Source organism: Lepidothrix coronata, unplaced genomic scaffold (genome assembly GCF_001604755.1).
Source record: "Lepidothrix coronata isolate B3197 unplaced genomic scaffold, Lepidothrix_coronata-1.0 Scaffold151, whole genome shotgun sequence".
NCBI lineage: Eukaryota > Metazoa > Chordata > Aves > Passeriformes > Pipridae > Lepidothrix > Lepidothrix coronata.
Genome location: NW_016690331.1, coordinates 248,676 through 273,695, shown reverse-complemented (window position 1 = coordinate 273,695; position 25,020 = coordinate 248,676). Strand labels below are relative to the sequence as shown.

The 25,020-nt window shown below is 41.1% G+C and overlaps 1 protein-coding gene across 13 annotated transcripts in view; it reads left to right on the top strand.

Moving 5' to 3' along the window:
* The window catches only part of ADCYAP1R1 (ADCYAP receptor type I), a 142,408-nt gene that overhangs the window by 100,689 nt on the left and 16,699 nt on the right, over window positions 1–25,020 (top strand). For all 13 annotated transcript variants that reach the window (XM_017828708.1, XM_017828707.1, XM_017828705.1 and 10 more), the window contains 9 exons: window positions 1,661–1,696; window positions 2,347–2,388; window positions 4,077–4,180; window positions 4,729–4,826; window positions 5,253–5,385; window positions 7,536–7,689; window positions 11,811–11,871; window positions 16,401–16,470; window positions 18,359–18,450. In XM_017828708.1, coding sequence (XP_017684197.1) covers window positions 1,661–1,696; window positions 2,347–2,388; window positions 4,077–4,180; window positions 4,729–4,826; window positions 5,253–5,385; window positions 7,536–7,689; window positions 11,811–11,871; window positions 16,401–16,470; window positions 18,359–18,450 — 790 coding nt within the window. The remainder of the gene's footprint in view (window positions 1–1,660; window positions 1,697–2,346; window positions 2,389–4,076; window positions 4,181–4,728; window positions 4,827–5,252; window positions 5,386–7,535; window positions 7,690–11,810; window positions 11,872–16,400; window positions 16,471–18,358; window positions 18,451–25,020) is intronic.

Below are 25,020 nucleotides of genomic sequence, written 5' to 3'. Positions count from 1 at the left end.
CTCCTCAGAATTTTGAGACTTATCCAAAATTTGCAAACACGCAAGAATTAGAATTAAAGAATCATAGGATATCTTGGATTGGAAGGGACCCAAAAGGATCATCCAGTCCAACCCTCAGCCCTGCACAGGCCCATCCCCAAGAGTCACCCCCTGTGCCGCAGAGGATCAGCCAAACCCTCTTGGAGCTCTGGCAGCCTTGGGGCTGTGCCCACTGCCCTGGGGAGCCTGGGCAGTGCCCAACCACCCTCTGGGAGAGGAACCTTTTTCTAATATCCAGCCTAAATTCCCACATGTAAAATCCTCAAAGCAGCTGGAGCTGGGGAGACAAGGCAGGAGCCCAAGGGTGTTCTAACCATGGCTTTCAGTATTAACCCTCCAGAGTCACTGGTGTGTTGGGTGTGGAGGTTTGATGCTCAATACATCCATCCAAAGTCACAGTGCAGCCTCCCTGATGCTTCAGAGGGGTTTTCTAGACTCCCTCCATCACCTTCACATCAAACCCTCTTTTTTTTCTATCTCAGAAAATCAATAATAAATCAGCTCATCTGATTTATTATAGAAGAGAGAGATAACTCAATTGATTTTAAATTATTACATGATAAGGAATTTGAAAAAGTATAAACTCTAAAACACATTTTATGCTGTGCTGAATAATTTTAGGTCATTCAAAGCTTTCTCTTTTCCCATAGGATCAAAATCAGACTCTGTTGGGATTGAAAACCTTCTCACACAATTTGAAGTTTTTTTCCAGTCCCTAATTAATATTGGACCATCAGGGTTAAAAAAAGGAGCAACCTGGAGCCCTATGGTCGCTCCAGAGGATGCAGAACTGAGCTGCTCTGAACATTTAACCTGCTGCAGTGGTCAATGAAGTGCTGGGAATGTTGTTTCACTGCTCTGTGGGCCCCTGGCAGAGCTTTTTGCTGCAGCTTCACGAGGCTCCTCGGTGTCTGTGCACGATGCAGCAGCACCACTCCATGGCTCCTGCATCCCCCAACACCCAGCCTGAGCCACAATCCTCTGAGGGGCCAACAGAGTCTGACTTTGGAATTAAGCATTTAGCATGTTGGGTGGGAATTTGGCTTTAGAGGATCCCAGCAAAATTTTTTTTGAAGGATAGAAGAAAGGAAAAGGAAATAAAGAAAGGAAAAGGAAATAAAGAAAGGAAAAGGAAATAAAGAAAGGAGAAGGAAATAGATTAAAAGGACATTTTTTAATGCAAACCCCAATTGTTATCATTTCACGTAGTAACATCTGTACTTTTAGTATACAGATCACCATGGATTTTGACACAATGTCTTGTAAGTGTGTGGGTGTTTCTTATTTCAGAATCTTCCCCCTCGCTTAAAAACACGAAAGAAATAAAGAAAAAAAATCCTCAGAAAAAAAGCTCCCTCATCTATTTTTCTTATTGTTCCTGGACTTTGATCAAACTTCCTGATAACCAGATATTTAACAATACAAAACAATCCACCATCTTCTGAAAAACACTTTCCATTCATGAAAACACAAGACCAATAATGAAATAGAGATTTAAACCTGCAGTTCTTCTCTGGGCTCTGCTACATCCATTCCTCTTATGGGAAACAAACTGTTACCAAAATTAAATTGCAAACTATTATCAGGAAAGAATTAATTACTTTTATCCTTCTCATTTCAGGTTGGGAGGTGGATAATTTGGGGCAAACCCATGCAGGTAAGAACCAGTTGTGCTGCCCACGTTTTAGGTACCTCTGTTCTCAAAAACTGTGCAGAGCACATGGAAATGTCAGATTAGTGGAAAGTTGTTTGTGTATCGACCATTATGACAATCATACGTTTAGTTCTTTGTAACTCTCAGATAAAAAGTGAAATTAAAAATCTCATAAGCCTTTATAAACCAATGTGATTTAACCTAAACCCACGAAATCAAATTATCTTACTTAAACCAAATAGTTACTATGTTTTGTCATTGATGGATGAAAATAATTTTTCATTAACTCTCTGAAAACTGACCATATTTAAATACCTATGGATTATAAATCTAAATTCCTAAAGATACAATATTTGACTTCTACAATTTTACAATCAAGCTTTTCCTGGTTTGATTGTCTGTGTTTTTAGCTATGTGCTTGTTTCTTGCAGTAGCTATTTTCTAATTTTAGAGGTTCAACTTTGATTTAAACTCACAAGTAAAACCACGTTTACTTCCTGAGTAAGACAGAATCAAGTATTTATTGCCTTTGGGCCTGATTTAAACTAATAAAAATCAATTGCATCCCATTCACTGATTTCCACAGGGACCAGTTTGGGTCCTAATAGAAAACACAATCAAAACAATTTCACACCAAATTTCCACTTTTCCAGGTGATTATGACCTGCTGGAAAGCACAGCCCAGTCTCCCCTAGGTAAGAAATAAAACCGTGGAGGTTTTTTTTCTCTTTTTGTTTATCTCTGTTAAAAAGGAAGCTCAGAGGTTTTTTTTCCCTGCCACTTTGGTATTATTTTCTAATCAGTGCTAATTTTAATCATATATTTTCTGCTATGTTACTTTTAGCACTATTATGAAAATTTATTCCTCCACTATTAAGCCTTACAATCTAGGGAAGTGTGTTGCTATAAATGATATCTACCTGCTTAACAGTAATTACTAAATGGTGTTGAAGACAGTCAACACCATGATTCAGTTGTTATTTTCCATAGGAAACTAGGGATGAATGTGCAAGAGTCATTTACCAAAATTTGCCAAGTAATGCGATGTTTTTAAATGAATGCTGTGATTAAAGAGATATATTCTGCTGCATGGCTGGCAAACACAAGCTCTAAAAATAAGGTCATGAGCTGCTCGACTAAACTGCTCTAAGAATTCAAAGCAGCACAACCTTAATAACAAAAGCCAAACCCAAACCTTGGAAATTTCCATCAGTTTTGGTCAAGGTACAGCTGAAACTCCAAAAAATGTAATACATGGAAGCTGTTCTGTTGTCCTGTAGAGGAAGAAGTGCAGCCAGAGGCCCAGCCCTAGTTTTATAACCAGGGCACTGAGCTCTGGCAAGATGATGGTGCTTCAAAAGAGCATCACAAGGGCTGTCCCACCTCAGGCAGCCTCGTAGCAAAGCGAGTGTGAAGAGATTCCTTCCTCTTCTACCCCCAACTCTAGTTTTCCAGTGCAGTTTTAAGCCTGACTGTGTCAGTGAAAGCCATTTAGGATCTAGTCTTTATAACAGATTAGGCAAAAAAATGGGTTATAAGCTTATAAATTGAGCTTATAGGCCAGAATTGGAACAATTAATAGATAGAGGAATGTAAGAAGCTCTGAACCAGGTTTTAAATTGTCAGCTGAAGCAGCCATCTGTAAATGAACATATTGCCATGAAGACAGAGATTGGAAAGAGATTCCCACTCCATCTTTCCTTTTTCTACAGACCTGTTTTCCTACAGACCTTCCCCAAAAATCCACTCTCAGATCAGAGCCTATGCTTGAAGATAATTGAGTGGGACACATGATATCTGACCCCAGGAAAACAAACCAGCTGCCTCACCATGGATATATAATGGCTGGTTCAGATATCCCACATATCCTGCCTGGCTTCCAGCAGCTGGTCCAAAAAAATCACGTTGGCCTTATGTTTACTCTCCAGTCCCATGCACGTGCCTCAGATACAGAGCACTTAAAATAGCACAAAGGGCCTGTATTTAAGCACTGGACTTACCCTTTGGCCCCCTGAAATGTAGATGTCCACAGCAAAGCTGGATTCCCGAGATGCCTTTCAGAATTCAATGGAGAGAATCGGACTTTTAGCAGCCCCCTGGTTTAGGTACCCACGTGAGAATGAGATTTTTGGTGGTCTGTAGACACTGAATACTCTGATTACATGTTTTTGCTCTCTAGTGGCCAACTGTAGTGGTTGCCATCCATAGATACCCATTGTAGAACTGGGTCATCAAAGATGTCATTAAATGTCAAGATTAAAATCCTCTATGGATGTCCAGACAAACAGTGTTTTCAGTAGAACTGCGGGGTTTTCTTTTCAAGGGGAGGGAGGGCATGTCCTGGGGTCTGCTTCCACAGTGTCACATTCCCAATTTGGCACAGGGGACATCAGCAGGAATTGCACTGAGGATGGCTGGTCTGAACCTTTCCCTCATTATTACGACGCCTGCGGCTTTGACGAAAACGAGACAGAGTCCGATAACCAGGTGGGAATTAGTCTTGTAATTATAAACAAATGAAGGGGGGGAGCAGCAGCAGCACTGCTTTTTGCCCAGCCTCTGATCATGTTATGATTTGATAGTGGTCAGAACAAGCAATCGGATATTTATGGGTATAAAAATGTGAGGTTTAAATCCTTCGTAGCCTGGTACTGAATATTTACAGAAGATGAGTTTTTACTCTTGATGCAGCTTGTAACTTATAGAGTCGTGGGTTAACCTGCATTTCTTCCCCTATTGACTAAAGAATTCCTTGGCCAACTATTTTTTTCCTACAGGTGTGTGCACAGTGATCAAAAAAAATAAAGATAACTTTTGTCAGCTCTCTGACAAATAACTTCATGGTACACAAAGCCAAGGGCACAGCTGACATAGAGCAGAGCTCTGATATCCAGTGAGATCTCAGAGGAAATAGAGGAGAAATCAGGCTGTTCAAGAAACAAATCCTGCCTCTGGTTCCCCCCCTGCATGTTGACAGGGTAAGGAAGATGTGGCTGTAGATGAATCCTTTAACCACGTGTTGTTTGCCTCCCAAGGATTACTACTATCTGTCTGTGAAGGCTCTGTACACGGTGGGATACAGCACTTCCCTGGTGTCCCTCACCACTGCCATGGTCATCCTGTGTCGTTTCAGGTGAGTCAGGACATGGGCAATGAGCTGTTCTGTCACTGGGGGAGAGAAACTGGACCTCATCTGTCCAAGCTTTTACCTCACCAGATGTAGAAAAAACCCTTTAATTGAGTTGCTCCCCCAGCTTGGACACACTCCAGTAGTCACATTTCAGAAGGCTGTAAATGCATCAGGAGAAAGTTTGGGTCTGTTTTATGAAGCTTCAGAAGATGCATTGGACTGGGTCTATTTTATGCCACAAGAAAATGCCCAAATCCTCCCCTTGCTCAGGCTTAAGATCAGTACTAACCCCAGTCCTGGCTTACAAATATTGCTATTCTTAGCACCAAGATGCTCTGGCCATGTGAAGATAGGCCCAGTGTGATGAAATACAACTATTTTCTTCTTTATTTTTCTTCTTTTCCCCCTCCCTTCCTCTTTGCTCTCTAGGAAACTTCACTGCACCCGGAATTTCATCCACATGAACCTCTTTGTTTCGTTCATCCTGCGTGCAATATCCGTGTTCATCAAAGATGGGGTTCTTTATGCTGAACAGGATGGCAACCACTGCTTCATCTCAACAGTGAGTAAAACCGAAACCTTGATAATTTCCAGCACGAGATAAAAGAAAATAATGAGGCAACCACAAGTCTGTTGAACATCATAAACTGAGATGCCATTAAGAGAAAAGGTGGTAAACTGCCCTCCCAATTCACAGCCAAACTAGATGTTGTATCCCATGATGTCACCAGGGTCCAGCGACCAATCCTTAAGGACAAACCTACGGGTTTTGGTTTCTGCTCAGACTGTTTCTCCGTTTCACAGCCTGCAGACCAGTGGGTGGGATGAGAGCAGGCACAAGCAATTTCCTCCCTCTGAAGGTCTGTTTTTTCTCCAGAGCCTCATTTGTTCTGGGTGTCAGGCAGAGTCCTGTGTAAACAGGGTGACCATTCACACAGAAAACGCATCCAATGGTCACACTCTCAGCAAATCGTTGGTATGAACCACGTGTTTGTCTCTGAAATGTGGACTTTCATGAAAAGCAGTCTCTTTCACAGATGCATTTAGCTATATATTATGTGTAAATCCCAATTTCTTTCACAGTTAAGGCTAGTATTTGATATGATAAATCAGCTCACTGGGTGTAATTATGATGGAATTACAAACTGACTTCTCCTTTATCCATCCAGTTATGAGCTAAATTCCCTATGAGTCACTTCCACAAGGAAAGAGCAGCTGTGTAGTTTCTTAGTCAGCCTTTTCTTTGTCACTGAAACTAGTTTTTTTCTCTTAATTCTTCTCTGTGGTAAAGCTGAAGACATGTTAGTTCTGTAGTTTGTTCCTACCACTCTTCCAATGGTGGCATCTGCCTCTTTGTTTTGAAACACTTGAAACACAATGCACATCAAAATTCACCATTCAATCCCCAAATCCTCCTGGTAGAGCTTCTGTGAACAAACTCAAGTTCTGCTGGTTGAAACACATTGGTTGTAGATTTGGCCCAGAGGGTGGAAGGCAAGTGGGAACCAGCCAAAATTTCCAGGCTCCCACTGCCCCAGGCAGGAGCTTCCAGTTTATCCACTGATTCTGCTCCGATTTGTTGAGAAGTCCTACTTTTGTAGGACTGAAAACACCTAAAACATCTAAAAACATCACTAAGGTGCAATGCTGGAAAGACCAGTGTGTCCTGCTTTCACAGAGTCAGGGTAGAGCTCGGTTTCCACCTTGGTCTTTTGTCAGAGAATCACAGAATGGTTTAGGTTGGAAAAGCCCTCTAAGATCATGGAGTCCAACCATTAACCCAGCACTGCCAGATCCACCACTAAACCATGCCCCCAAGTGCTACATCTACACATCTCTGAAACACCTCCAGGGGTGTTTTAAATACCTCAAGGGGTGCTGACTCCACCACTTCCTGAGCAGCCTGTTCCATGGCTTGAAAACCCTTTGATGAAGAAATTTTCACTAATATCCAATATAAACCTTCCCTGGTGAGATTTGAGGCCATTTCTTATTGTCCTATCACTTATCACCTGGGAGAAGACTTTGCTACAACCTCATTTCAGGTAGTTGTAGGGAGTGATAAGGTTTCCCCTGAGCTCCCTTTTCTCTGGGCTAAACAAACATCTTGTTTTAATTTTTTTATTATTGTTTTTCTTTAGTTTGCTGCTTTCTCCTCCACCAATGAATGGAAGTTTCCATCATTTTTTACAGTCAATCACTCAGCCTTCTTTACTCTCACACTTACTTTCATTTTTAGCCCCTGATGGTGCCAAGGCAGTGTAATTCTCACCTGTGCTCAGGAGGGTGCATCCTCCCTGATCCCACTCTCTGGGATCCCCGCGGTCATCCTGCCATTTCACATCCTTCCTTAGGTTTCCCAAAACACAACTAGAGTCTTTTCTTCCCTGCACTTGATGCTTGGGAGGGGGCTTAAATCTAGCACTTGGTGTTCACTGAGGATGTGAACTCCCCCCAGTGCAAGACTGTCTGTCTGCAGATGCTCCGTGACCACCTCATGCTGGCAAAACTGCCTCCCTCCCCTTTCAGGCATCACTCTTTTGAGTGGTACCTCACATTCTTCTCATTCTTTAAAAACTTTACCACCAAAAGTGTTCAATACCAGCCCCAGCTCTTTCCACTGAGAGATTTGGAGAGGTTAAAAGCATTTTTTTTCTGTCCCTTAGACGGAAGCGACACGGAAACAACTTTGTTTCTCTCGACTCTCTGCAGGTGGAATGCAAAGCAGTGATGGTGTTTTTTCACTACTGCGTCATGTCCAACTACTTCTGGCTTTTCATTGAGGGGTTGTACCTTTTCACTTTGTTGGTAGAAACCTTTTTCCCAGAGAGGAGATACTTCTACTGGTACACAATCATTGGCTGGGGTAAGTGATGTTTCTTGTCTGAAATGTGTCTCATCCGAGATTTCCACGCACAGTTTCAAAGTATAACTTTAGTCTTTGTGTGGAAGTACCTCTGTGTTGTGCCTTTTCTGCCTGAACAGAGTTGAACTGAAATCTGGAGGACACCACACCCCTTGCAGAGATGAAATCCACAACAGAAAATTGCCTCCTACAAAATATGATCTTAATATTAAGCTCTTCACCTTAATCAAATCTGCAATCCTAAGTCTAGTCCATTTGCTTCATTTGTGCCTTTCTTCCAGATAACAGCTAAATTGGAAATGTATCCAAAAGGTATTCACATATGCTCATCCAACCTGGATGGGAAATAAAAGCTTGCAGTGGGAAGAAACAAGATTTCTTTCAGAAAGGCCAGTTGCATGATGATAATCAGTGTAATTATTTTCCATTCTGGTCTTCTGGAGATAAATTGGTTCCTGTGACGTGTTAATTCAAGCAGTTCTTTGCTGATGTTTTCGTGCAGAAGTCAGATGGTGAATGCAGAAGAGTACATTCATTTAAAATGTGCCCTGAGAAGGTTAAACTCAATTTTTATACTTAAACATACTTCTGAGATAATTAGAAATAATCCTGTATATTTGTGTGTAAAGGCTACACAAAAAAAACCCCATGTCTTAAACTTTTCTCCTTTGTAAAAAACATCTTTATGTAACCTGAATCTTCAGATGATCCACAGATAATTTTGTTTTCCCCTTCTGAGGCAGCTGTACATACACAAAAATTCTCATCTCCTGGCAAAGACTCCCTACAACAGGGAGAAAAAGGTATAGAGGAGGTATAGAAGTAGAGAAGGTAAAGAGAAGGTATAGAGAAGAAAGAAGGGACCAAATAATCATAAATAACCTATGGTATAAAACAGCTATTGGGAAAGGATTGTTACTGGAAAAGGCTTTTGGAAAAGAAATTATTGGAAAGGGTGTTCAAAGTTCCCGTTGTACTATCCACAGATGTACAGTCACATTATAGCTGAGACATAAATGTGTTCTCAAAGTGAAATTAGGAATTATGTACATGAAAATGTGACAATTGCAAAGGAAAAAAATGTATAAATCTCTGCAGTCTGAACAAGCCAGAGGTTGCTGGGTTCCTTTTATTAAGTTTGCACAATTTTCATATCTGTAGGTTTGTCTGAATATGAGAATACTTCAACACAAAATATATTAACAGATATTTATTTTTATTTTGTATTTTGAAGTCAGTCTTTATAATGACTGGTCTACCCAGATGGATTCATTCTGTAAAGCAGCCTCAAAATATTTAGTTTTCAGTTGAATACCATAAATAATATCCAGTTGTTCAATTTACAGATATCATAGAATCCTAGAGTGGTTTGGGTTGGAAGAGATCTTAAAGACCATCTCATCCCACCTCCCTGCCATGGGCAGGGACACCTTCCACTAGCCCAGGTTGCTCCAAGCCCTGTCCAACCTGGCCTTGGACAATTCCAGGGATGGGACAGCCACAGCTTCTCTGGGTAACCTGTGCCAGGGCCTCACCACCCTCACAGGGAAGAATTTCTTCCTAATATCCCATCCAACCCTACCCTCTGGCAGTTTAAACCCTGTCCCTCCATCCCTTGTCCAGAGTCCCTCTCCAGCTCTCCTAGAGCCCCTTTAGGCCCTGCAAGGGGCTCTCAGCTCTCCCTGGATCCTTCTCTTCTCCAAGTGAACCCCCCCAGCTCTCCCAGCCTGGTTCCAGCCCTGGGAGCATCTCCATGGCCTCCTCTGGGTTCATTGCATCAGGTCCATGCCCATCTTACCCTGAGAGCCCCAGAGCTGGGAACAGACTCAAATCACTTCATATTCAAAGCAGCATCAATAGTATCCATTAACAGCACTAAGAGAATCTGCAGCTGTGGATGGTTTGGGTTTGTTTTTTAACACAATTATTGTCTCACCTCCTGCATATTCCACCTTGACTGGCAGCTCCCCTGCCCTGGTTGAAGCACTTGGCAGGAACCAAAGCACTTCCAGACTCTGGATGCAATTCCTATAGAGCCAAAGCAGCCCCTCAGCTCAGAGCTGGTGGGGAGGGAGTTGCACTGAAGCAACAATCAGCAAGAGCTCAGCATTTTGCAGCATCTGGATGTTTATCTGCGTCCTGAAATGTGCTGAGCACGGCAGTGTCCTCGTTTGATTAATGAGAGCTGCAGATGGCTCTGTTCATCCAGGCAATTTTTTCTCTCCTCACATCTGCAACATGCTGGGAAGTTCTCTGGATAGACAGACTGCTGTCTTCCTGAGTCCTCTCCTAATGCCTGCCCCGTGCCCAGGGCAGGGACACAGCCAGCAAGGATAACTCTCTTCTCAGCCTTTGGGGTTTGTCTGTTTTCTAATGTTGCTCAGAAGCTGAAAAGAAAGTGATGAAGAGACATAAATCTTTTGATGTAAAGAAAAGTTCTGTGGGTATATGTGTATTCATACAGCAGATGGTTCAAAGCTCCAAGCAGATCTGAAATGTGGGGGGGTTTTTGAACTATATTTTTAGGACACATTTAGTTTAATTCTGCCCTCCTGCACATTTTTTTTCAGATTTGGAACACTATTCGTAGCATCCAAATTTATACAGTGCAAATCAGTGCAAACTAGACAAAATGTGAGAGCCATGTTTCATAGAATCAGAGAATCACAGAATGGTTTGGGTTGGAAGGGACCTTAAAGCTCATCTCATTCCCACCCCCTGCCACGGGCAGGGACACCTTCCACTATCCCAAGTTGCTCCAAGTTGACCTTGAACACTTCCAGGGATGGGACACCCACAAGTTCTCTGGGCAGAACTTTGCTATTTCAAAATTAATTTGATGAAACTAAAATTAAAGTTCGATATTTAAAAATTAATTTTGCTACTCTGCATCTGACAAGGGCACAAAGATCTCCATGTTTTCTAGGTACTCACCTGTGAGAAGAGAAGATTTAACTGACATTAAATATGCATGATTTTGCTCCCCAAAGTCTGTCATTTTATTTCTTTATATCATCTTCCTTTCCAATATTCCCCCATGTGCTTATTTCAAGGAGGAGGGCTCCATCAGTCATCAGGTCTAACAGGGAAATTTGTATTTCTGGGAGTGGGAATATGAGATGTGACAGAGACTCATTTAAATGGGTTCAATCAGATGACTAATTAATGGAACATCAACACAACCTTGCAAAATATATGAAATATAATTGTTCTTGTCAGCTTTTATGAGTCTCACTCACTGCAGTGAGCTGGGTTACCAAGGTCCTTGTTTTGTTTGCTTTTTAGCACTTCATTTTTCCAGTGGTGCCTGAATAGATGTCAGCAGTTTCCTAATCAAAAGTTTTATTTACCATAAAATGTAGATCCAACTTACCCAGAGTTGTCTTGCAAGACTGTATTGCTTTATAAAAATATTTCCACTGAAAAATCACACTTTCAGAGTTTTTAGAAAGGAAAATAAATCCAGGTTTCTCAGTGGATTCTTGGTGTTTTGATTAAATTTGCATTTTACATGCATTTTTTTGAAAGAGTGAAGTAATGTCTGGAATAGAAATTAAATCCGATATTCTCTTTTGAGAGGCTGTTGTTTTGTTGTGGGGTTTTTTTTAAAGAAAAAATTTTAACATTCCTGTGAGTAAGGGAAACTTCTCTATTGATTTGCTTTGGTTGAATAAGTAAAGCAAAACCAGTTATTTACACAACAACAGAGAAAATTCAACACATGCAAATAATTCACAACAGAACCTCAAAAGAATCCAGGGAATCCAATAATGCCATTGCAGCTCAACATCTGGCCCTCTGCAATTATTGCAGCAGCTCTAGACAGGACGTCACTGCTTCTGTTCTGTGCAGACTTTGTTTTCCTCTGCATGCAACAAGATGCAGTGCAGCAACTTGGAGCAATAACGGCCTGAAGGAGCATCATTTTTCCCTGCTATCAGTTTTGCTCCTGCAATCCCACCCACCAGTTGTTTCTAGAGCTCTGAATTTATGCAAGGAATTGCAGTCTTTGGTGCACAAGTACTGTTGGGGAGTGAAACCTCAGGTTGCATGAAGTGCTCAATGCTGGATATTGGACGTGTCTAGAACTTTTAATGGTGTCACCTTCTCGTCCTCTGCAGGTACCCCAACAATCTGTGTCACTGTCTGGGCAGTGCTGAGGCTTCACTTTGATGACACTGGGTAGGTATTGCTGCGTGGGAAAGCAGCCCATGTGCCTTCAGCACCACGGCAAGGATGACATGGAAATGCAAGGGTTAGAGGATATGGAATCGTGGAGTCATTGAGGTTGGAAAAGACCTCCAAGATCATCAAGTCCAACCTTGGATTGATCCCCACCTTGTCCCCCAGCCCAGAGCACTGAGTGCCATGTCCAGTCGTTCCTTGGACACCTCCAGGGCTGGGACTCCACCACCTCCCTGGGCAGCCCCTTCCGATTCTTAACAACCCTTTCAGTGAAAAAATTCTTCCTGATGTCCAACCTGAACCTTCTCTGGTGCAGCTTGAGGCCATTTCTCCTTGTCTTCTTTTCTCCTTCCATTTCTGACATTGTTTTTTGTATACACCAGTAATTCAGGTCCAGTGTTCAAGTCCTGCCCTGTTCATTTGAATATAGAACCAGAATTTGATTTCTGTGCTGTTATTGCACAGGGCAATTCCTAAAAAAAGCTGTAGGCATCAAACCTGTAAACCTGCAGCTGACTCTATTGCCCTCCATTCCTTGCTCCAACAAATTAGTGGAGTCCAGGATGTGGTTTAGCTCATCTTAAAAGAGCTGTGAGGTGAATCACACACGTAATTCCTGCCCCTTTCCGGCTGACTGTGGAGAAGGACAAAGGGGATGAGCTCAGCTGTAGAAATTCCTGGAGGCATCTCTGATGGAATGAGTAAAATCTGCCCAGGGCATTGCTGAGCTTTGATTTACAGGGGTAATTAGAAGTTTACCTTCCCACTGAGGAGTGTTTCCAGCAGGGGAGATGAACAGGGGTGAGACAGAAATCCACACCCTGTCTTCTGTGTGAAGAAAAAAATTAAAATTTAAATAATTTCAGAAAGATTCAAGAGGGTGGATTATACCTAAATTGTCTCTTTTGGTAGAGAAAAAAAAAAAACCTGCAAATATCCTGAATCCTTTTCTGAAGGACCAGAAGGAAAAGCTGCTCCCAGAGATGGACCTGCATATCTCAGTAGGCAGTAGATTGACTGGCTTGATAGGGCAGCAGATGTGGCAGGTAGGGTTGGGTGTGTATGTACACCCTGAAAACACAAAATTAGCAATGTTTTTTCCATGCCATCTATGTTTGAACTCGGTGAAATGTTAGAAAAATGAGGGAAACTGAGTAAAATTTCAAAAATTCATCATTGTTTCTTAGAAAACATAGAACTGAGTGAAAGGCATATTGTACCCAAATCCCATTTCCAAGAGATTTAGGCTTGTGCTTTAATTTCTCCTCATGCTGGAGACACCTGGATGCACAATTTGCACAAGACTCATTTTTCTGCCGGGTTTTCTTCATCCTTCTTGTTTCAGACTCTCTGGAAAACACATAAAGCCCTTCCTCCACTGGGGATGCCAGTGCTTTGACCCAATGTTCCATTGTGACATTAAGACAAATTAAATCATTTCTTTCCATGCAAAACAAGCCAGAAACCCCTGTTGTGTCATTATTATGATCACAACACTGGTCCTAAGTGCATTAATTCCTCTTAGAAGTCCAAGTAGGGTTTTGCAGGTAGAGAGAACATCTCGCAGAAGGAAAAGAAGGAAGAAAAAAACAACAAAAACCTTTATTTTCTTTTACTTAGAGAAGCTATTTAGCATGCAACACATTCAGGCAGATTCTAGCTGAGAGTCTCAGTGGTTACTTTTTAAAAATCAGCAGGCATTGTTCAGGGGGTAGGGGAGAAGCCAACACAGAGCCTGAAAACACTACAGGAATTACTGAACTGGAAAACCACAGTGGCAAAGGCATGGACTGAAATACAGACACAGAGTCTGAGTCTCCTTCTGCTTGTTCCCTGCAAAACTGGCAGAGCTCCCTTGACTTCAGCTCCTGACTCCCATCCCTGCCAGTGACAGGTTTGTGGAGATAAATCCAGCTGTCTGCTTATCCAGAGCTCTGGTGTTGAATTAAAGGGAGTTATTCCAGATGGACACCAGAGATGTGGCAGAGAGCAGACTCTGGCCTTTTCAGATGGAAATCACATCCCTCCCCCAGCCCACGGGCTCCCTTCCCTTCCTCCATCCTGGAAAAGAGTCCTGCCTGTCTGACCTGCACTGCAGTGATGCATCTGAAGGAAATTAGGGAGCCTGTTTATGTGGAGCAGCTCGTTGGCTGATAACACTGACTGTTCTGTTGTGTTTCGCTTGTTTTTCCTTCTGGCCACGTTTAGCTGAGGAGAAGATGATGTTTCTTCCACTCCATCCATCCTACAGATGTCACAGGGACTGGGACAAAAAAAAAAAATCCCTGATAAACCTCTGTGTGAGCTTCACCTGATTCCTTCTTAACATCTGCAAGGCAGAGGCTGGAATTCGAGCTCATCCTGTAAAAGCTGAGGAAAAGGTCTAAAAAGGATAGGAATTTGTAGGGGATGATGTATCACTCCAGAGCACACATTTAAAATACCTCAGTGTGGTAAAAAAAAAAACAAAACAAGCTCCAAGTGTCTCTTTGTCCCAGTCAGATTCCAAGATAATTAGCTGGGCTGTCCACATCTTCAGTAGAGATGACTAAAACTAGAGAAGGTAGATTCCTTTCCCTTTAATTTCTAATTTTTACAAAGACAAACTACCATACATCAATATCTGTTTAAATTAACATCAGAATTTTCCCAGATTCTTCCAGCATTGGCCAATTCACTAAAGACTTTCAGGGTAGATTTAATGTCCATTGTAAGGATGTTGAGCTCTGACACAAAGGGTAATTTTCAGAGGGCAGCACCTAATTTATAAACACACAAATAATTTAAAAGATAATTGGTGATTTTAGGTGATTTTGTTTTGGGGAATTCAATTGTTGATCACTGAAGAGAGCCTGATTTCCAGGCTGTGGGTGAGGAGCTCCCTCTGAACATTTATCCACTTCCAAGTATTTTAAGTTGGGCATCCACAGTGAGGTAACTCAAAGATATTAATTTGCATTTGAAAATCTCAGCCACCAGTCTCATGGATTTGGGGCAATTTTAGGATTCTGGGCACTGCAAACAGAAGCAAAAATGCATAATTTTGTGCAAATTTGACACCCCACCTCTAAATTTTCTCTCTTCTCATCAGCTATACCACATACATCCTTGCTATTGGTTTTATGGAAATCCAGTAAAATACTGTCTAAGTGAAATATAATAAAAATTGTTCAATGAAAAAAGTAAGTTCAGCTGGAATTTCTGAGCCAGGCATCACTCAACCACTTGGGATTTCTCCCACATGCACTTTGAGGATGGGATTTTAGCTCTGCCTCCTCACTTTTACTCATGTAAATAGTTCTGTTCAAAGGAAAGATTTTCACTTTTCCCCCAGATGCCACCAGACAACCATTTCAGTGACACAGAAGTTGCATTAAGCTCTCCTCAGACCAGCAGTGTTTTATTCCTGTGTGCTTGTTCCAATTGTTTCTTGGCATCTGACAAGTGCACCGTGACAGCCACTGCTGGGATTTGTGGCTGTGCTCCCAGCGGGAGGCCAAACCTTCTTCTCAGAACTGCAGGTACAAAGTAGGCAGTTTTTCGTGATTTTTGTGTTTTCTAGAGGCAAATATCAGGGGAAGAAAGTGGAGAAAAATGAAAGAAAATTTTAGCTGACAGTCAAATTCTTGATGACTTAAAACAGTCATTAAGACATTATGTCTCAATGATATATAATTGTCATTACAACAGTGTAGCAGGGGTGGAAAAACAAGATTCTTTTCATTATTAGTGGTTTTCTAGCTTTAAAAATGTCTGTTAACATTAAAACACTAGATATATGTATGGGTCCTATATTTAGCTTTTACTACAAATAAATGTCCAAATGAACGTATGTGGAGTAAACTTCTGGAGAATTCTTTGGTGAATCCAAAGGAAGATTTTAAATGCTCAGGTGGAAATGTCATTTTATTTATGATCCCTCATCCCCAACAGCTTAAAAAAGGGGCTGACCCTAACTGTTGTCCAGTTCTTGAACCTTCTCAGATGAATCTTTGCTCCTTGGCTGGACTTTCATTCCCATCTGTGAGTACAACCAGGCTCTGGTACATCCTGGTGTACTAGAAATGTGTAAGAATCCTCATATCAGGGTCAGAAACCCACACTCATGTCTGTTAACTGTGGAAAAGCAACTGAGGAATCAAACTTTGGAATAACTATCTCTTACCTTTTGGGGTATCCCTGTCTTTTTTTTTTTAAAAAGAGACAAATTTACAGTTGTACTGTAGGCACAGAAACACATATTAAGGCATTTTCCATAATATCTAAGCTGTTTAGGAGGAAGTGCCATTTAAACTGCCACAAAAATACTTATTTTACTTTCAGGTAAGTTGGGAAAGGCTGTTAAATAAAGCTACAACAGGGACAAACTAAAGAACCTGTACTTTGAACTCAAAATAATTTAGCTGCAAGACCGATCTCCCACTCTCTGGCCCCTTCAAAATGATTGTAAGTTTATTAACTTCTTTGTTATATCTTTTTCTCTTCCCTTCTCTCTCCCTATCCCATTTTTTCCTCAATGACTGCAGCTGCTGGGACATGAATGACAACACTGCCTTGTGGTGGGTGATCAAGGGCCCTGTGGTTGGATCAATCATGGTAAGTAGGACTTGGAGAAGACACTTCCTCAACTCTTCTGAGGACAAAAAACCAATTTAAATACCTTCAAATACCTTTACAAACCATGCTGGGCTGGTGGGCACCTTCTCTGAATGCCCATCGTTTGCCACCCACAGTGATTCATAATTCCACTGTTAAAAAGAAGTTTTAGTGCAAATTAAATGATGGTTCTCTGCCTGTAAGCAAAGACTGTGCAGACAAAGGGTTATTCAGTTGTTTAAACACAGACACCAAAACACCCCAGAGCATGTGGAACATTTGTCTGGGGCTGGGAGTCATGGCATGGGATGTGTGAGAACCCTGGGCCATTTGGGGCAGCAGCTGAAAGCCAAATGGGACAATCCAGGACATCTAAAACAATACTAGATGCCAGCCTCCAGGAAAATGGACTCTGGTTGTTGAATGGAACAAATTTCACAGCTGCATTTATCTAATATTGGATTTATAATAGTATTGTGGTCATAGGGCAAGATAGTAAATTGTCTGCAAGGTACCTAAGCTCTCTTTAGCTGATGGAGGTCTTGGATTTGACTCAAATGCTGTTGGATACCCATTTACGGATGATTGAGAGGTTCTAACCTGTTTGGGCTTCACAGAACCACAGGAGGGGTAAGATTGGAAGGGACCACTGGAGGTCATCTTGTCCACCCTCCCTGTTCAAGCAGGATCCCCTAGAACACATTATCCAAGATTGTGTCCAGATGGCTTTTGAATATCTCCAGAGAAGGAGATATTCTGGTGCCCCAAAAGAATATGGGAATTTAAAGTGTTGTTGGGCTCCTGCAGTTGGAAACTAGATCGAGAGCCCAGACAACAGGGTTAGGGGCACCTGAAAACCTGTTAGGGTTGTTACATGGAGGTGTTTGATTCTGAGCATCCTAAGTTGCTTTCCATGCTCCAGTGACAGCATTAGGCAGGTTTTCAGGGGTCGTTTCAGGAATTCAGACATCCAACTCACAGGAGGTTTTATCAAGTCTGGTGATTCTTCTTGGCAGTATTTGGACAGCTCCCTAAATCAGAGCAGCCTGCAGACAAATTAGAGGTAATTCAGCTGATAACAGTGAAGGGGATCAACATGGAGAGGGTTCAGCCATCCAGGGGTTCTGTCCATGTGTGTGAATTTCCGTGCTTTCCAGGCACATTCCATGAAGGATCACGTTCTGGTTTGGCCAATCACTTATACTGGGTTTCTGTAGATAGCATTTAAGAACCAAAAATCTTCCATGGGACAACTGGGCTTCTCCATCCATTTGTAGTCCTTATATCAGATAGAACATCTCTCTGAAGATTCTGAAATCTTTCTGATGCACACAACTGCTTGAAGTTCTTGTTTCTCCCTACCAACACAAATTTCCACTGTTTTCTTCTGGCTTTAAGAAGCTTTGGAGCTGATGGCAGCCAAGTCTGATGCCAGAGCATTGGAAAAAAACCTGCTTTTATTATTCTGAGAATAATAAAACTTATAAACTGAGAAGTCCCTTAGTTCAGAGAATGGAAGTTAAAGATACTTCTATTGCTGAGATCTTTGCTATCTGGTTTTGGTGTGCAGGGATCTCTCTCTTTACTCTCTGCACTGGTTGATAATGAAAAATATTGAAACCCCTCCATTTATGTTTCTCTTCTCTTGGTCTTGGAACTGCAGAAATCCTGAGTCACTTTTTCTGCAGGAAAAGGGATAATTTTGCCTACAAAGAGGGTGATAAGATGCTTGTAAACTTATCCCATTACTCCTGACCCTATAAAGCTTTTAGAATGCAGTTTGGAGAAGAATAAGGAAATGGAATTAGCAAGTCACTGGGAATGTCCCAGTCATACTTTAAAAAAAATATGCCATTGTCATAACGTTTTTCTTTTTTTTTTTCCCCAGATAAACTTTGTGCTTTTTATTGGCATAATTGTGATACTTGTGCAGAAACTCCAGTCACCTGATATCGGGGGCAATGAATCCAGCATTTACTTGTAAGTACAAATAAAACAGTAATCAGTTTAAATTACTAATATACACATAGGAAAAAGAGACAAAGTAAAAAAAGACACCTCAGCTGAACTAGGTCGATTTTCAAAGAGTCACAGGGTCTATTAAATTGCTTTGGTTGATTTTTTACTTTTATTTCGTTAATCCATCAGCCACCAAAGTGCATTTTAACGCCAGTTTTTTTCACCTTTCTTTAAAAGGCCTAGAAAATAAGCATAAATACAAGATTGAAAAAAAGACCAAAACCAAACCAAAACTAACTTTTTTAAAGATCAATTATCTGGAAATTAAAATGCTGACCAGGTATATACACAGCTATTATACTCATGGGACAGTTTGCTGCGCTTCATAAGTCCCAGGGACATGGTCCAAAATTCCCTGAAATCAATGAGATTTAGTAAAAAAAATTAATAACTTTGGGCTCAATTCTAATCTAGGAAGATCCCCTAAAATTGCTCATGTTCACGTTTCTTGTAACCTTAAATTCATTCCACTTAAACCAAACAATTCTCACGCCACTTAAAATTGTTTTAAAATCCACATAAGTCCTAAAATTTTCCTTTAGAAGTTTATAGCTTTGTGATTTAAGTTTTGTTTTTTTTAAGCTGAAATCCTTTTTGTGAGTTTCCACCTTATAAGAAGACGGGTTGGTCATTTGAGATGGTCTTCATCCTAATTTGGAGTGCAGGCAGGCATTCTCCTCATAAAAATTATATCATCCTTTGGAATAACTGGGATATGTGGCAGCACATTTGGTGTTGGCTTTTCTGCCCAAATACCACACAAGTTTAATTTTGCAAATTTTTTTGTGAGCTTAGATTATTTCTTGCACTCGTAAACATGGGTAAGACTATTTGATTTAACCCTAAATTCCTGAAGAAAATTCCTGAGGCAAGCCATGAAAACCCTAAATAAAACTAAAAGATGTCAGGGGAAAGCAGGAAATCCTTATTTTGTAACAAACACAATTACCCAGTGATTAGTTTCACCCTAAGTAACCACAATCATAATTTAACGATGTCCTCCATTTAAATTACAATTTTCAGGGGAAAATATGTCCTCCAGCTGCCTGTTTTTTTCTTCTTTTTATTTTTTCCCCCAGTATCTAGTTTGCATTTCCATGAAAAGATAATATTTTCGTGTCTGTAGTCAGACATCCACTTACTGAAAGCGCTGCGCTTGCATCTTGCTCCAAACTGTGTTTCCGCGGCCAAAAATAACGCCGGAAATTCTTTCCGTAAGTGGATATCTCTCAGAAATAAAACTCAGGAGAGAGTGGAGACATCAGGTGCACGGTTTTCCCAGGGCTTGCATGAGGACTTCCCGTGGATGTGCTGCTGGGAAGTCCCCCACTGAGCCTCAGGTTGTAATTAGCACCCAAGACGTGCAGAGCTCGTCCCGATTGCGGCCTCTCGAGTGCATGTTTGGTGTGTGCCGCACATCTCTCACGTATGAAGCAAAGCATGCCATGGATTCCAGTGATTTTAACGAGATTATCCGACATCCTTGTCATCCTGGATCAATATGGTGACTGGGTTTTCCTGGAGTTTTTTCCTATGTGTATAGCTAGCCACCAAAACCAAGAGAGAAACATCATATTTTCTGTTTCATTCGCTGCCATTATTTTCCATATTTCTTTGCAACTTTCGAACTGGGTGTGTATAAATGGACCTTGCATTGATGTTTGTGCTATGGAGTGGAGTGTTGTTTATCCAAACAGATCTGACAACAGAAAGGTCACACAGGAACGATTAAAAGGAATGAAATTAATAATTCTGTGCAGATTTACACCAGAGACAGACGATATTTGTGCACACAAAGCCTGTGACAAAAAAGAGGTTGTTGTAAGGAAGGAAAAAGTGAGATGATAATCTGGTTCTGTCACCATATTGAAATCTCTGTGGCATTTAGACTGTGGTCCATATGAAGCATTTTCCATGTTCTATTTTGCTGTTTCAAACTATTACAACATCAATCCATCAGAGCAAACTCTCCATCAGATCTTTATTCCACAACATACTTAAATGCTTTCCCTTCAGTAGTTGAGGAAGGATGAGGTTGAGGAAGGATTTTCAGCCTGTTTCTGAAGGAAATATCACACAGTACCTGCAGCAGGGATTGAGATTTATTCTAATAGGATTTATTGGAATAACCCTTTAACCAGCTGGGACTTCCATCCTCAAAAAAGAAAATGTAAGACCCCAAAAACTTGTGACTGGGAGTAAGATTTATTTTTTTCTTATAGGTATGGTACATGTTTAGGTTCAGGTCCTTTTAATGATTATTTTATTTAGGAAAATCTACCTCTGGTTTCACTTTATAAACATGATGGTCATGGTTCTGCAAAGCACTTAAGCCTGTATTTGACTTTAAAAGCCTTGAGGATGGGCTTAAATTTAAAGTTTAATATATTCATTATTAAAATCTCCCACTAGTGAAGTTCCCTGGGAGCTGTGATCGGGGAAGAAGAGCACTGAGGAACTGAGGATTAATTAATACAGTGTAGCCAATGGAGAATATAAGACTTGCTTTAAAAAAAGTCAAACAATCATTTGCATCATTTGCAGCATATTATGAGTGCTTTACTGCCATAAAAAATCAGACTTTATCTCTAAATAACCTGATGATCATTGTATGCAACAGCTAAAAAAAAAATGTGTAGCTGATTCCTTACAAGCATTTCAGTCACGATAAAATTCCATTTTATCTACTTGTGTGTTCAGTCATCCATCACCTTTCTCATGCCTTTAGTTCCCCCTCAGAGCTGCCTGCATGTGCTGATCCCATTCCAGACTGAAGGGCTCAAGAAGTGACTGGAGGAACAATATCTCCATCTTTTTTTTCACTGATGTTTTAGATAGAAACTCCTCTTTATGGCTGAAAATACTGGGAGATAGATCCATCAAAATATCTAAGCAGCTGACGTAGAAATTCAAAATATAGAAGACATCTTTTTAATGATAATTTTATTATTGTTTGGGGTTTTTTTCCCCAAAAACTTTTCATAGGCATTGTAATCATTAGTTATGTTTTAGGGTGAGGACTGAACTGCCAAAGGCATAAGTTTTTTTTTTCTTGAAACATGTCTGGTTTCAATTAATCTCATGTCAGTCCTGCTATATTAAACATCCAACCAAAGAAATATCAGTAATGCAAATGCAATAGATTTTTATCTGAGTTGGAAGTTCTGAGACCCTCAGGTGCTGGGGAAGCACAAAATGACATTGATTGTATTCCCAGAATAATTAGGACAATGGTTAAAATAGTTCAGACAGGTTCCTTGCCCCATCTGGTGAACAAATATCATAAACAGGAGAAATGTGCCATGATTATGGACAGACAATCATGGAATGGTTTCAGTTGGAAAGGATGTTAAAGGTCATCTCATTCCACCCTCTGTGATGGGCAGGGACACCTTCCACTAGCCCAGGTTGATCCAAGTCCCATCCAACCTGGCCTGGGACACTTCCAGGGCTTGGGCAGCCACAGCTTCTCTGGGCAACCTGTGCCGGGGCCTCACCACTCTCACAGTGAATAATTTCTTCCTCATTTCCAATCTAAACCTACTCCCTTTCTGTTTAAAGCCGTTCCCCCTTGTGACTCATCATTCTTCATATAGAATGAATGACCATGCCTTGAACTGGTACCTGTGTTCCCCACCCAGTTAGATTTTACCTAACATGCTTCCCAGCAGAGAGAACCACCTGATTCTCAGCCATCTCCAGTTGCAGTTTGTAGATATTTTGAAGAAGCAGCAGATTATTTGGGGACAGTTACACCACCTGCTGAAAGCCAAGGGGCACTGCATGAATCCAGTGTGATGTCACAGTTCTGGGGACTGCAAGCACACATTCACAACCCTACAGTGGCTGGTTCACCACACAGGGCTCCACATCATTTGCATGGATTTATCATATATCAGTTCCTTCTCCAGAATTTTATAATAAATTGACAAGGCTTCACTGTTTTTACCATGAAAAATCCAGCTAATAGTGTATAACCTGCTATGTCACAATCTGCTTTCAGGCATCCTGGTTTTGGTCAAGTTGTTGGAGGGAGAGCACATTCACCCCCCCACAGAAAAGCCATATTTCTATAGAAATGCCCACAAAAAGCTTAAATCCACGCTGTTATTTTCACCAGCATTGTTGCATTGCTGAAATATTCACTATAGAGAGAAAATCGTCCAACAGCACCACTACCATAACGCACCACAGTACCTTGTAGGTGTGCATGAAGTAGATGCATGCTGGAATAACCCTTAAGATTAAAAAGACCCACACATTCCCATCAAGTCTTTGCTTATTCATTCATTTTCAAGGATCAAGCACATGTAACTGAAAAATCCTCTTTTTTATTTTATTATTATTATTATTATTATTTCCAGCTTATCATGAATAGTATAATTTGGGAGGGGGAAGCTTGTTTCTGCTTTTGCTTCAACAGATTCTTCATAAATTTTGTATCACATGTTGAAAGCTCAATGAAAAGAAAATAAAGCCCACAAATATGTAGCTAATTCAGGTCTACGTCATTTCTCCACTCAGCATCTTGCTGGAAAGAAAGGAGAATCATGGCATATATCATAGGTAGGTATGATTTTACCTCTGGTGCAACCTAAAGGGTCAGGGTAGGGCGAGCAATGTCGTGACACAGATGTTTTGGTAAACAACACTCCTCTGCACTTCACCTCCAAAGCCACTGGACGCTCGGTGGTTCATTCTGCTACTGCTTTTGTCTTGCTGCAAGTGCTCAGACTGCCAGAGTTAATGATTATCCACGGGGTCTTCCTGCCAAAAGGCTGGTTTTTGGCGAGGAAATGGTAGATGTTGGATGAACAGTGTATTCCTTAGCACGGCACTTCCATCTCCGAACCCCGGGCGCTGCCGGTTGGGTGCTGGAGTGCCCAACAAACCAGCAGCAAAAGGAAATGGTGTCCCGGGGTTAATCCTTTCCTACTGCATGGAAATACAATGGAAAACATAGATGATGGTCATTTGGCATCAGTGCATGATAATCAAGGAGTTCTCATTTCTAAGAAATGCCAGGAGAGTAGATATTTGCTGCCTTGACCGACACTAATTCTTCATGGGTTTATTTAAAGCTCATTCACAGCTACTATACTTTTCCTGTACATTGCCCAAGGCAAATTATTATTTTGGGTGTTAGTTTGATGGCGTTTTTTTTGGCTTCTGTTTTGCAATTTTTTTTTGGAGGGGAAGGAGGTGTTAATTTGAAGGAGGTGCCGAATCTTTTCAGGTAGGGCTTGGAAAAAAATCGAGTGCACTCATTAGGAATGTAAGATCATGTGGGCTATGTACCATGATTAGGAAGAGCATAATTACACAGGGATTTATTTATTTTCAGATAAAGTAATCAAAAGCTCCGTTCTGCTTTGATTATCTATCTATAGGTTTGCTGTGGTGTCAACTGCTGTAACAGCAAACAGCACAGAATATTTAGTGTGTTCACAATGTTCCTGGGAGCTGTTATTGCCCTTGAACAACTGAGAGGATGATGCACAAAGAGGGGATACTCAAAATCCCCCAGGTGCCTGTGGCAGGTAGAGAACAATGAATCTTTGATTGTCAAATCTACCTTCCTGACCTAAGCACTGTCCTTTCATCCAGAATGCATCCCTTGCATTCCTACACTGATGATGAGATTAGACCCAAGACTATGTCCACCTTGAAAGTGGTTTTGTTATTCCATGGGCCAGAGGGATATTCCAAATACTGAGCAAATCAGTATTTACAGAAGAAATTCCACCCATGTCCAACGATACACAAGCACTTGACAGGATCTGATTTTGAAATCATGGATCACAAAAGTTATTTCTCATGGTTACAAGATCATTCGTGGTGAATGCAATGTTGAAAAGTGTTCTGCTTCTGTTATTTGGCAATCCTTAGAAAGTGGATTTTAGAGTGCAAGGCCACGTGCCTTGGCCTGCACAGGTGATGTCTGTGTGGTGCAGGCTGACTCCTCTTGTCTTCTGTTTTGCACTAGTACTGAAAAATAGGACGACTTTGTCTTTAAACACTTTTGGAAGTGGCTGTAGGGTATTTTTATGGGCAGTTTTATGGTTTGAATGGATAATCAGACAGAGGAAAGGGTACAAGGCTGATTTTTGTGGTCGATGGAACAGCTGATATTTTGATCTCTGCCTAACTTTCATGCTTAAGAATTCTCCAATGGTGACTTGAAATTTCTACTTGGCTCCACGATCTGTGGCAGCCTTAGAAAGCAAAGTTCCTTGTCCATGGGTTGTGTACTAAAAAAGCAAAGCACAGACTTTTCCCCCCCTATCTGTTACAAGAGCAAGCCATGAACTGGAAAAGAGCATTTTTGCATTAAAAGAGAAGCCACTAAAAGATGGTCCTTCTCTGGAAAGATCCAGGAGTTGTGCAGGTTAGTGAGGGAGAGAACAAAGCCAGGTTTTATCCAACAGTGCAATTCTCTTTATAAAAATAGGGTTTTCTCCATTTTTTTGGAAGGTACAATAAAGCTTGATGGGCTCTCACTTCTATCCAGGGTTGGATTGGCCCTAACAG